The sequence below is a fragment of the Lipotes vexillifer genome, unplaced genomic scaffold (assembly GCF_000442215.2).
Source record: "Lipotes vexillifer unplaced genomic scaffold, Lipotes_vexillifer_v1.1 scaffold109, whole genome shotgun sequence".
NCBI classification, from domain to species: Eukaryota; Metazoa; Chordata; class Mammalia; order Artiodactyla; family Lipotidae; genus Lipotes; species Lipotes vexillifer.
Window position 1 is genome coordinate 1,921,806 of NW_006790015.1, and position 13,812 is coordinate 1,935,617.

The window sequence follows — 13,812 nt, forward strand, 5'->3', positions numbered from 1 at the left end:
AAGTAGTATTAACTTGATTCATTCTGACATTTGATCATTTTGAGATAGGCTGATCAAAATCAAATTGGAGGTAGATAAGTTTTTTGAATTTGTCAGAGAGCAAGTACTGGTGAGATTTATGGCAATGCCTTCTTCCCTCCCTGTGTTATAGCCACCTTGGCATAGTTGCTCTGATTTGGAAGAAAATGCCATCAGCACCACTATTTTCTGCATTTCAAGGTCAATGTTGAATGTCCTCTGTATCCGACAGTGATTTTCATTCATTCTGACCCTCAGTCACTGATAGGACGTCTCATGTTTCCAGAGTTACAAAAGAACCACCACAAGTTTTCTCTATAGGTGTAATTTTTTATATATAATATTCTTTCTAGACTAGAAGATCTTTGATCTTACTAAGTTGGCAAAAAGATGGTCAGAAGAGTTGAATCTTTTTTTTTTAAATTTATTTGTTTATTTATTTATTTTTGGCTGCGTTGGGTCTTCGTTGCTGCGTGTGGGCTTTCTCTAGTTGCGGCGAGCGGGGGCTACTCTTCGTTGCGGTGTGCGGGCTTCTCATTGTGGTGGCTTCTCTTTCTTGCGGAGCGTGGACGCTAGGCACGCGAGCTTCAGTAGTTGTGACACGCAGGCTCAGTAGTTGTGGCTCACGGGCTCTAGAGCGCAGGCTCAGTCATTGTGGCGCACGGGCTTAGTTGCTCCATGGCATGTGGAATCTTCCCGGCCCAGGGCTCGAACCCGTGTTCGAGCCCTGCATTGGCGGGTGGATTCTCAACCACTGCGCCACCAGGGAAGCCCAGAAGAGTTGAATCTTTAGCCCCTTATTCTTCCCATAATGTTTTGTCATGGGGCACTGGGGAGCGTGTGGGTGGGCAGAGTGAAAGTGTGAAAAGCTGTACACACTCAGTCCTTGTTGAGCAGTCGTTCATTAAGTGTGCTGAGTGCAGAGTAGCGCACTGCCCGTACCAGGCTGGGGAAAGGCACAGACTGGAGGACTCAGACTGCAAGTCCACAGTCCCCTGGTGTCAGAGGAGTTTTGATTCTGACTGTGCTAAGCTAGAGTGATGCCAAAGGGTAAGATGTGAGAGAGCGTGTGCACGGTGAATTGGTCCCTCTTGCCCTGACCTTTTTGCATTTTGTGTGTGTTTATCAGCAAAAAGAAGTTGGCAGAGTCTCACAGTCTTTTGGACTCCAAACAGCATCTGCAGACAGAAGCGATCATTACCTTGGTAAATTGTCCTACGTTCTTAAACTCATTCTTCAAAATGCGATGGTTATAGATCAGTAGTCTTGGTCAGCAGAGAGGGAGTGTGTCCTGTCTTGTGCCCAGTGGTTTGCTGTGTGGATCCCTGTCTGACTTGGAGACTGTCTCATGCTCTCCCTCCACCCATGTGTGACTGGGGCAACTCTCAGGGCCTCCGGGTCCTGGGTTACGTGTTGGGAACGAGTCCAACAACCTGGTCCTGTTTGAGGAGTCCTGTTGACAATTAGTCAATCCTTATTAGGTTTTCTGTTTTATAAAATTTTCATAAATGAGAACTAATTGGAAAATAATTGAGAAAATGTCTTTTTTCCCCAGAAGTCCTTATCAGTTATCAAGAATAAGATGATTATCTTGCTGTGTTCCATTTCTTTCTCTGGTTCTTTCCTTTAGCTGCAGACCCAGATGACCCATTTTTTGAGATGCTATATGAGAGAAATCCAGTGCACAGCCATTTTGAGAGGCGGCTGAATGTCAGCACGAGGCCCTTGAACATCATATATAATCCCCAGGCTATTAAAAAAGTAGCAGACTTCTTCTACAAGGGAAAGGTTCATACCTCAGGTTAACTTTTTTGTTTGTTTGCTCTTATGTGACTTTATAAAGACATCTTTATTGTCGTTTCTGGGACAAGGGTTGTTATACATTCAGGTGACCTGGTAGTGGTAGAGAAGGCCTGCAGAGTAAGTGGATAGGGTTGTCCTTAGTTACTGAATCAAAGTGGATGTCCTTGGAAAGTTACTCTTCCAAGAGGAATCAGTAGCCTTCATATTTTCTCTTTCTTTGCCTTCATTTAGCATGCATTTAAAATGCTTCCCATTCCATGAGGACAGTGATTTCCTTGGCTATCCAGGATATTTTAGGCCAGAGAATTTAGGAGGAATGTTCAGTTTCCTCCTAGATGACAGGATCAGTGGTTTGTTTTACTTGTTTCATGCAGCATTAAGTATTCCAAGGTTCACCATTGCCCTCTCCTGTGTCATCATTGATTTACTTAGGCCTTCCTTTGTTCCCAGAAAAGATTTGAGACAGTATGTGCAGAAGAAGCACTTCTGTTGGACAAGGAAGTCAGTAAAGCAGTGGTACTTTCCTAAATGTATCCCGTCTCTCCCTCTTCGTAACAATTGTTTTAGTTTTTGGTCCAGTGTTTTGAGTCTTTTCATTTAAACAGTGGCCATAAATATCTCAGCTTCATTGCTCTGTCGCTGATAGAATGTGGAAGGCATATGCTACTTCTAAATCCCAGCTGCTCTTTCAGTGTAAAATGTGCTTTTAAGAGTTTTGAAATATAGTTTGGGATCTTTCAGAAACTGGTTCTAGAAATTCTAGTAACTTAGGTATCCTTCCCTCACATACTGCCTGTCTCCACATGGATGTTTTGAAAGGATGTGCCTTTCTCGCCCATCTTCGCCTCATTCCTGTTACCCTGTATGGCACCAGGTCAGGCTGGAGTGAGGAACTGTTGTTGTACAGACCGTGCTCTAGCTTTGATGGAAATCCCTGGTGAGAATAGATGTTGCAGTGCTTTCTTTCACCCAGCCATGTGAAAATTCTGACTCTCCTGTATATTCCCCGTCTTGCAGGTTTTGGTTATCAGTCTGAACTTGAGTTGAGAGTGGCTGAAGCTGCCCGAAGACAGTATAACAGACTGAAGATGCAGACCAAGGCGGAAATCCGACAAACGCTTGATCGTTTGCTAGTGGGTGATTTCATTGTAAGTAGGCATAATGAATACTCTTTTTGGGGGGCGGGGAAGAAGAAGGTGTTTTTTCTAAGTTCTTTACTTACATAGATAGACATGCTTGTATCAATTACACTGATTAAGTGAACTGAATCTAGGAAGTACTTATCAGTTAGCAAAAAATAAAATCCCATGTCTTGTACAGTCAGGGTTTAATAAATAAAAACAAATGACCGAGACGAGATCATATTTCTTCCTTGTACCCATCTTGGAACACTCTCCAGACTCATCTTTGTTCCGTTTTCTAGACCTGACATTTTGTAAATATTTCACTTAAGAACACCCCCTTTCATGTACTGTTAGCAGAAGAAAAACAATTGGAATGATGCCACAGTTTTAATTCCTGGGAAGGATGGTCACTTTGTGATGCTAAGTGACCAGCTGACACGAGGATGCCGCTGTAAGTAGAAAGGGAGAGCCCAGAGCCATCTCAACAGTCCAGCAAAACTGGGTTTCTGAACACCAGACACACAAATAAACTCAGTGGATTAAAGGCCTAAATGTAAGACTGGACACTATAAAACTCTTAGAGGAAAACATAGGCAGAACACTCTGACATAAATTGCAGCAATATCTTTTTTGACCTACCTCCTAGAGTAATGAAAATAAAAACAAAAATAAACAAATGGGACCTAATTAAACTAAAAAGCTTTTGCACAGCAAAGGAAACCATAAACAAAACGAAAAGACAGCCCACAGAATGGGAGAAAATATTTGCAAATGAAGTGAACAAGGGATTAATCTCCAAAATATACAAACAGCTCATGGAGTTCAATATCAAAAAAAGGAACAACCCAGTCAAAAAATGGGTGGGAGATCTAAATAGACGTTTCTCCTAAGAAGACGTACAGATGGCCAAAAAGCACATGGAAAGATGCTCAACATCACTAATTATTAGAGAAATGCAAATCAAAACTACAGTGAGGGATCACTTCACACCAGTCAGGATGGCCATCATCAAAAAAGTCTACAAACAGTAAATGCTGGAGAGGGTGTGGAGAAAAGGGAACCCTCTTACACTGTTGGTGGGGATGTAAATTGGTACAACCGTTATGGAGAACAGTATGGAGGTTCCTTAATAAGCTAAAAATAAAGATGCCATATGATCCAGCAATACCACTCCTGGGCGTATATCTGGAGAAAACCATAATTCGGAAAGATACGTGCACCCCAGTGTTCATTGCAGCGCTGTTTACAGTAGTCACGGCATGGAAGCAACCTAAATGTCCATCGACAGAGGAGTGGATAAAGAAGATGTCGTACATATATACGATGGAATATTACTCAGCCATAAAAAAGAATGAAATAGTGTCATTTGCAGCAACGTGGCTGGACCTAGAGATTGTCATACTGAGTGAAGTAAGACAAAGACAAATATCATATGATATCACTTATATGTGGAATCTAAAAAAAATGGTACAAATGAACTTACTTAGAAAACAGAAATAGAGTTACAGATGTAGAAAACAAACATGGTTACCAGGGGGGAAAGGTAGGGGAGAGGGATAAATTGGGAGATTGGTATTGACACATATACACTACTATATATAAAATAGATAAATAAGACCTACTGTATAGCCGAGGGAACTTTACTCAGTACTCTGTAATGACCCATATGGGAAAAGAATCTGAAAAACAGTGGATATATGTATATGTTTAACTGATTCACTTTGCTGTACACCTGAAACTAATACAATATTTTAAATCAACTATATTCCAATAAAATTTTTAAAATAAACCCAAAAAAACCAAAACAAGAAAATAACTGGGTTTCTTTTTTTTTTTTTTTGTAAATTTTTAAACAAAGTTTTTTTTAATCTGTTCTATTATCCTTTATTGATTAATTTATCTTTTCACCATCTATGTGAAATACAACCTCGATCATATATATATATTTTTTTAATATATATATATATATATATATATATATATATATCCGACGACGGGCACTTAGGTTGTTTCCATCTCCGGGCTATTGTAAATAGAGCTGCAATGAACATTTTGGTACATGACTCTTTCTGAATTCTGGTTTCCTCAGGGTATATACCTAGTAGTGGGATTGCTGGGTCATATGGTAGTTCTATTTGTAGTTTTTTAAGGAACCTCCATACTGTTCTCCATAGTGGCTGAACCAATTCACATTCCCACCAGCAGTGCAAGAGTGTTCCCTTTTCTCCACACCCTCTCCAGCATTTATTGTTTCTAGATTTTTTGATGATGGCCATTCTGACTGGTGTGAGATGATATCTCATTGTAGTTTTGATTTGCATTTCTCTAATGATTAATGATGTTGAGCATTCTTTCATGTGTTTGTTGGCAGTCTGTATATCTTCTTTGGAGAAATGTCTATTTAGGTCTTCTGCCCATTTTTGGATTGGGTTGTTTATTTTTTTGTTATTGAGCTGCATGAGCTGCCTGTAAATTTTAGAGATTAATCCTTTGTCAGTTGATTCATTTGCAAATATTTTCTCCCATTCTGAGGGCTGTCTTTTGGTCTTGTTTATGGTTTCCTTTGCTGTGCAAAAGCTTTGAAGTTTCATTAGGTCCCATTTGTTTATTTTTGTTTTTATCTCCATTACTCTAGGAGATGGGTCAAGAAGGATCTTGCTGTGATTTATGTCATAGAGTGTTCTGCCTATGTTTTCCTCTAAGAGTTTGATAGTTTCTGGCCTTACATTTAGGTCTTTAATCCATTTTGAGCTTATTTTTGTGTATGGTGTTAGGGAGTGATCTAATCTCATACTTTTACATGTACCTGTCCAGTTTTCCCAGCACCACTTATTGAAGAGGCTGTCCTTTCTCCACTGTATATTCCTGCCACCTTTATCAAAGATAAGGTGACCATATGTGCATGGGTTTATCTCTGGGCTTTCTATCCTATTCCATTGATCTATCTTTCTGTTTTTGTGCCAGTACCATACTGTCTTGATTACTGTAGCTTTGTAGTATAGTCTGAAGTCAGGCAGCCTGATTCCTCCAGCTCCATTTTTTGTTCTCAAGATTGCTTTGGCTATTCGGGGTCTTTTGTGTTTCCATACAAATTGTGAAATTTTTTGTTCTAGTTCTGTGAAAAATGCCAGTGGTAGTTTGATAGGGATTGCATTGAATCTATAGATTGCTTTGGGTAGTAGAGTCATTTTCACAATGTTGATTCTTCCAATCCAAGAACATGGTATATCTCTCCATCTGTTTGTATCATCTTTAATTTCTTTCATCAGTGTCTTATAATTTTCTGCATACAGGTCTTTTGTCTCCTTAGGTAGGTTTATTCCTAGATATTTTATTCTTTTTGTTGCAATGGTAAATGGGAGTGTTTTCTTGATTTCACTTTCAGATTTTTCATCGTTAGTATATAGGAATGCCAGAGATTTCTGTGCATTAATTTTGTATCCTGCTACTTTACCAAATTCATTGATTAGCTCTAGTAGTTTTCTGGTAGCATCTTTAGGATTCTCTATGTATAGTATCATGTCATCTGCAAACAGTGACAGCTTTACTTCTTCTTTTCCGATTTGGATTCCTTTTATTTCCTTTTCTTCTCTGATTGCTGTGGCTAAAACTTCCAAAACTATGTTGAATAAGAGTGGTGAGAGTGGGCAACCTTGTCTTGTTCCTGACCTTAGTGGAAATGCTTTCAAATAACTGGGTTTCTGACCCTGTGGCCTGGAGGTGTGCTGCCGAGATGCAGCAGTAGGTGGAGCAGTCAGTGTGGCTTCTTTGGAAGGTGCAGAGCCAGCTGGGAGTGTAAGGCATGGCAGCAGTGTTCAGAGGAAAACGTTTAGGGGTAAGTAGTGAGGGGTGGAGAGTTTGTCCTGTTTTCTGTTTTTGCTAGTGTTTTGACACAAATTACAGCATTTAGTACCTTCTGATTATCTTAGACCAAGAGGTTTCTTTTTGATCGCATTTATATAAATCAGCTTTTACTACATATAATTTACTACATGTAGCTTTTACTACGTATAATTCTGTAAATTAGATTTTTACAACATACATTTTTTTTGATAGCATTTATATAAATTAGCTAATTTTAGTCACAGGGAAGAACTGTTAACAAATTCATGAATTGGTCTATTTTTTATATTTCAAATGTCAAAGCTTATGTTTTTCACTAAGGTATTTTGGCCTGAAAGTTCATGGTTAGCAATATCCATGAGTAAATAAAAATATTTGGATTACTACTTTTGTTTGAATTGTATAGCTTCTACAATACTTTAAAGTATTAAGTCCTATACATTTAGGAATCAGACCTTTCTTAAACCGTTGATCATCAAAATCAAAGAGCAAACAACCCACCAAACCAGTAATTTGCAACTTTTTTCTCCCACTTCAGACATTTGCCTGTGGTAATGTCTCAAATTGTTAAACATTTGGATCCACTTTTGTTTTAATCATTTTGCTTTAATATCAGAGACCATTACGTCATCCTGTGACCCTAGTGTGGCTTTCTGGAAGGCTTGAGCCCTAGCTGATAAAGCTGCCCACTGTCAGCAGTTGCAGTTCAAGGTTATTTAATTGTCACTTGTTTTATTTTTGCAGGAGGAGAGTAAACGGTGGACTGTGCGGCTAGACATTTCTGCCCCTCAGGTGATATTTCCTGATGATTTCAAATTCAAGAATCCCGTGTTGGTTGTTGTGGATCTAGGCAGAATGCTCTTGACCAATACCCAAGGTACAGTGTGAGTGTGAAGTAATGAAGACATGTCGTGGTAGATTGATGTGTCTCTGTGCTAAACCAAGTAAAGCTTACAAAAAGGGGTATTTAACATTTTGTAACTCCAAAGTTCACTTGTTGCCTTATTTTTTTTTTTTTTGCCGTACGCGGGCCTCTCACCGCTGCGGCCTCTCCCATTGCGGAGCACAGGCTCCGGACGCGCAGGCTCAGCGGCCATGGCTCACGGGCCCAGCCGCGCCGCGGCACGTGGGATCTTCCCGGACCGGGGCACGAACCCACGTCCCCTACATCGGCAGGCGGACTCTCAACCACTGCGCCACTAGGGAAGCCCACTTGTTACTTTTTAAATAATAGCTTTATTGAGGTACATTTGAAAATGTAGAATTCAGTTGTTTTTTGTATGTTGGTAAAATCGTGCAACTCTCACTGCTATCTAATTCCAGAACATTTTCATCATTCCCAAGAAGACAGTCTAAGCCCATAAGCAGTTATTCTCCATTACCAACTCTCCAAGCCCTTGCTAACCACCAATCTTTCTATCCCTGTGGATTTGCCTATTCTGAACAGTTCATGTGAATAGAGTCATATAACATGTGGTCTTTTATGTCTGACTTCTTTCACTTGGCATTAGTGTTTTCAAGGTTTATCCATGTTGTAGCCTGTATCAATACTTCATTCCTATTTGTGACTGAATAATGTTCCCTTGTATGAACATTGCTACATTTTATTTATCCATTCATCAGTTGGTGGACATTTGGGTTGTTTTCCACTTTTTGGCTATTATGAGTACTGCTGGTATGAACATTCATGTATAGGCTTTTGTGTAGACGTATATTTTCAGTCTCTTGGGTTTGTTTCAGTGTAGAATTGCTGGGTCATATGGCAGCTCTGTGTTTAACATTTTGAGGAACTGCCAGATTGTAAAATGGCTGCACCTTTTTACTGTCTCACCAGCATTGTATGAGAGTTCCAGTTTCTCTATATCCTTGTCAACGTTTGTTATTATCTGTCTTTTGGATTATAGCCATTTTTATGACTGTGTAGTAGTATCTCACTGTGGTTTTTATTTGTATTTCTTGTGTAACGTTTTGTATTTTAATAAACATCATTTCTCAGTACATAATTTCTGGAATAGAGATTTAATCTATTTAGGGATATTAGGGACATACATAAAAAGACTCCTGGAAGGTAATTTCATTACTATTATTAGATCCAAAAAATAGTCATTGTTTACCTTGAGATGGGAGGGAGGAAAGAGAGGATTCATTGGGTAAAAGAGATTGAGGAAGCTCATCAAACAATCTCAACCGTGTCCTGTTTTACTGAAAGACCAGAAGAGGAGAAGAGGGTAGAGGATTTGAGCTGGAGTGGAAAGGTCTGGCCCTAAGGGGCATGTGAAAAGGGAGTTGTATCTGAAGAAAAGGATCACACAACCACAGAAAGCACCTACTTGAATTTATAAAACACAGACATGGAATACAGACATACCCAGCCCAGCGATGTGTTTTTGTTGTCTCGGCACTGCTTGGGTGCAGAAGAGAGGGGGGTTAAGAGTGTGAATTCAGGGGCTAGAACATGACATATTGAGCAGTTGCTGCTTGCCAAACATTGATCTAGGCACTAGGGGTATTGTGTTGAGGAAGGTAGAGGAGACCTCTTCTTTTAGAACATTCTAGTGGGGGGAGGGGACAAAATGAACACATAGACGAATACAGGAAAAAGTAAACAAATATGGAGAGTGACGTAAGAGGGGTTGGTGATGGCAGCTCACGCAGTGCAGCTCAGATTGGGGGTGGGGGCAGTTTCAGTCACCAGGTTGTTGGTTTCTGCACCCTGACATATGTTCTTAACGTTAGCAGGTCTCCATCTTTTCTCATGTTCATACACTTTTACTCTTTGTGTTTGGACTTCCAGATCAATAGATAAGTTTATGCTAAATAAATGGTAAATACAGAATATAATGCTTGGAGTTTTCATCCATTTATTTTTTAAATTGGGGTTGTTGATTCTCTACTTTTCTTAATTTTTACATTAAAGGGAAGGGGAAGGAAAGAGCAGACATATACTTTGAATCTTCTCTTTTTTCATCTGCAGATGACTCCAAGAGGAAGAGTGGGGACGGGTCAGCATCTGAAGAGAATCCGTTTAGTGATGACGAATATAAGACCCCTCTTGCCACACCACCTAACACCCCACCTTCCGAGACAAGCAGCAGCAATAGGGAGAAAACACCTCCATTTTCTGGAGTTGAATTCAGTGAAGAGCAGCTTCAAGCACATTTAATGAGCACGAAGATGTATGAGAGGTACTCGCTGTCCTTTCTGGACCTCCAGATCATGGTTGGACGAGTGAAAGACAACTGGAAGCATGTCCAGGATATTGATGTGGGACCGACCCATGTGGTCGAGAAATTCAATGTTCACCTACAGTTAGAACGCCGGTTGATTTATACTTCAGATCCCAAGTACCCCGGAGCTGTGCTCTCAGGCAACCTACCAGACCTAAAGATTCACATCAATGAAGATAAAATATCTGCTCTAAAGAATTGCTTTGCTCTCCTGACCACCCCAGAAATGAAGACTTTTGACACTCAGATTAAAGAGAAGATTTTTCCCCAAGGGGGACAGCGGGGAAGTTTGCAAGACTCGGTGATGAATTTAACCCAGAGCATCGTGGTGTTGGAGCAGCATACCCGGGAGGTTCTGGTGGAGTCACAACTCCTCCTGGCTGAGTTTAAAGTGAACTGTATGCAGCTTGGTGTTGAGAGCAACGGCCGGTACATTTCTGTGCTCAAGGTATTTGGTACCAACGCTCACTTTGTGAAGAGGCCTTATGATGCTGAAGTCTCCCTCACTGTTCATGGTTTGCTGCTGGTGGACACCATGCAGACATATGGTGCTGATTTTGACCTTTTGATGGCCTCTCATAAGAACTTGAGCTTTGATATCCCAACAGGAAGCCTCCGGGATAGCAGAGCCCAGTCTCCTGTCTCTGGACCCAACGTGGCCCACCTCACTAATGCTGCCACACTGAACGACCGATCAGCCACTGGTGTTTCTCTTGACAGAATTCTCACCAAAGAACAAGAGTCCCTCATAAAACTGGAGTATCAGTTTGTGAGTTCAGAGTGCCCATCGATGAATTTGGACAGCACTCTTCAGGTGATTTCATTACAGGTGAATAATTTGGATATCATCCTAAATCCAGAGACAATTGTGGAGCTGATTGGTTTTCTTCAAAAATCCTTTCCCAAGGAAAAAGATGATTTGAGTCCTCAACCTTTAATGACTGATTTTGAAAGAAGCTGTAGGGAACAAGGAACTTACCAATCTACATATGAACAAAACACCGAGGTTGCAGTGGAAATCCACAGACTTAACCTGCTGCTCCTTCGGACAGTGGGAATGGCAAATGGAGAGAAATATGGCAGAAAAATTGCAACAGCAAGTATAGGTGGCACCAAAGTTAACGTCTCCATGGGCAGCACATTTGACATGAACGGTTCTCTTGGCTGTTTGCAGCTTATGGATTTGACACAGGAGAATGTTAAGAACCAATATGTTGTCAGCATTGGGAATTCCATAGGCTATGAAAATATCATCAATGATATTGGCTACTTTGAATCTGTATTTGTCAGAATGGAAGATGCAGCCCTCACTGAAGCTCTGAGTTTCACCTTCGTTGAGAAATTTAAACAGGAATGTTTTCTCAGCCTCAGGATGGCTTCCTTGCATTACAGCCACTCTGCTAAATTTTTGAAGGAGTTGACATTGTCCATGGATGAGCTGGAAGAAAATTTTCGAAATATGCTGAAAAGCGCAGCTACCAAAGTCACCACAGTCCTAGCCACCAAGACGGCCGAGTACAGTGAGATGGTATCACTCTTTGAAACTCCAAGGAAGGCCCGGGAATCCTTTATCTTAGAAGAAAATGAAACATATGGGTTTGGCCTAGGTGCATCTCATTCCGACACTGTGAAGCTAATCTTGAACATAAACATTGAATCACCAGTTGTTTCTATCCCTCGGAAGCCTGGGAGTCCTGAGTTGTTGGTAGGACACTTGGGACAGATATTCATCCAGAATTTTGTGGCAGCAGATGATGAATCCAGAAGTGACCGTCTGCAAGTGGAAATCAAAGACATTAAATTATATTCTTTGAATTGCACCCAGTTGGCAGGCAGAGAGGGCCCTGGGCCTGAAGTGAGCCGGGCGTTTTGCCCTCCTTCTGGGTCTGCCAGTGCCAATAGTCAGGAGGAAGCTCATTTCACCCGACATGATTTCTTTGAATCTTTGCATAGAGGTCAAGGTGAGGAGTGTGTATCTTTTGTCTCATTTTTCTTAAAGATTCCAAACCCAGCTCGTGTAGATAGTACTTGGCTTAAAATAACTACAAAAACCTTTCTTTTAGAATTATCCCCAGTTAATATTTAAGAAATCAAAATAGAATTTTAATAGAATGCTTCATATTAGGTTGGTATGTTTGCAACTTTTTCCATTGATTACCATGTTTGGCAAAATAAGATTTTTTTTTTTTAAGTGGACCCCTTGGGTGAGTGTTCATTCACAGGGATTCAGTGGGTGGATTCTGTTAGAGTATTATGTAATTTGGTCAAATGCATCTGATTTTTTTCATTCCTAAGCTGTAGATCTTTCCTAGTTAAACATCGTAGTCTAAGGCAGCTGGAGGGATTGACAGAAATAAAATATGAAACTTAGTCTCTGCATGTCATGTTCTCCTTTGAGTATCCTGCCATCTTCTGTAATGGTTTGGTCCAGGGTTCTAGGAATAAAATGCCAGTTTGTGTTCTCGGTCTGATCTGCTAAAACCGAACAGTTCAATCTATTAATAGTCTTGGCATCCACAGAAATCAGGTAAGCCCTAGATGGCCTTATTGATTGGTGAAGAAATTAATGCCTTTGAGAACTTCTCCTGTGGTTCTCAGCTGTGTTCACCGATTGATTTACATATTTACCAAAAGATTGCTTTCTCTGCTTGGCTTAGAAGTTGTTTACTTAGAACCTTATATTGTCTGTGATTCTGACTGAGGTCTAATAAGAGGGATCAATCTAAAGCTGGACATGGATGAGCGATTTGCTTTGGAAAATGCCAGCTTGGGAGGTTAAGAGAAGCTTAACATGGACCCTGGCCTGGGTTAATGTTCACTGCACCATATTTTGAAGCCACCAAGTGGAGCATGTCATGAAAATAACTGTTACTTTTTGTGTATAAATTTATCTTATACCTCTCCTTGCTATGAGTTTTGGTCTTGGGATAATTACCAAAGTTTGTGTTCAGTCATAGACCCCAGGTGCCAGGCTAACCTGCCCTCCTGGTCTAGGAGCAACTCCTGGGCTTTGTTCTACACACTCTCTACTTAATCAGCAGGAACACATTAAATATGAAGGGAACACAGTAATATGAATGTTTCCAGTCTGTCATTTCCTCTCTCTTATGCCAGCTTTTCACATCCTGAACAACACGACCATTCAGTTTAAACTGGAGAAGATCCCTATAGAGAGAGAATCTGAATTGACTTTCTCCCTTAGTCCAGATGACCTGGGAACTTCTAGCATCATGAAGATCGAAGGAAAATTTGTCAATCCGGTGCAGGTAAACACGTTATTGATTTTTATGTCAGGACAGTTGAAATTATGTAATTATTTTACATTTATGTTATATATGTAATATTTATATTTTGTATATATAAAATGTTGGAAGGAAAATATATAAATTCAAAGAGATAGTATTCGTATTATTGTCAATAACTTCCTCCAATGAGCCATGGAATCCTTTTATCATGCCCTTCTATCACTGGGGAATCAGTCTTGTTAGCCTTCTTCATGTGGACGAGGGGCGAATTATATAGAGGAAGAGGGCAAATGCTTACTTCCATTGCCATTAAGAAACGAGGAAGATGATTGCTTAAAAAGTCAGAGTCTCTCTTTCCCAGGAGGATATAATTCTTGTCACGCTTCTGACATATTTGGTCCAGCCTGCAAAACAATGTGATTATCTGAGCTGTTGACAGATCCTTTCAAGGGAGAATTAGTCTTGCCCCTCATTGAAATGAAATGGTCCGGGGCTGTGTGTGTGTGTGTGTGTGTGTGTGTGTGTGTGTGTGTGTGTGTGTGTGTGTGTGTG

General features: G+C 40.4%; 1 protein-coding gene across 1 annotated transcript in view; it reads left to right on the plus strand.

Annotated features, from left to right (window-relative positions):
* VPS13D (vacuolar protein sorting 13 homolog D) overlaps window positions 1–13,812 on the plus strand; it is a 242,824-nt gene that overhangs the window by 22,527 nt on the left and 206,485 nt on the right. The window contains exons 14-19 of the mRNA XM_007463189.1: window positions 1,148–1,223; window positions 1,649–1,819; window positions 2,839–2,969; window positions 7,533–7,665; window positions 9,763–11,976; window positions 13,130–13,281. Of these exons, the coding sequence (XP_007463251.1) occupies window positions 1,148–1,223; window positions 1,649–1,819; window positions 2,839–2,969; window positions 7,533–7,665; window positions 9,763–11,976; window positions 13,130–13,281 (2,877 nt within the window). The remainder of the gene's footprint in view (window positions 1–1,147; window positions 1,224–1,648; window positions 1,820–2,838; window positions 2,970–7,532; window positions 7,666–9,762; window positions 11,977–13,129; window positions 13,282–13,812) is intronic.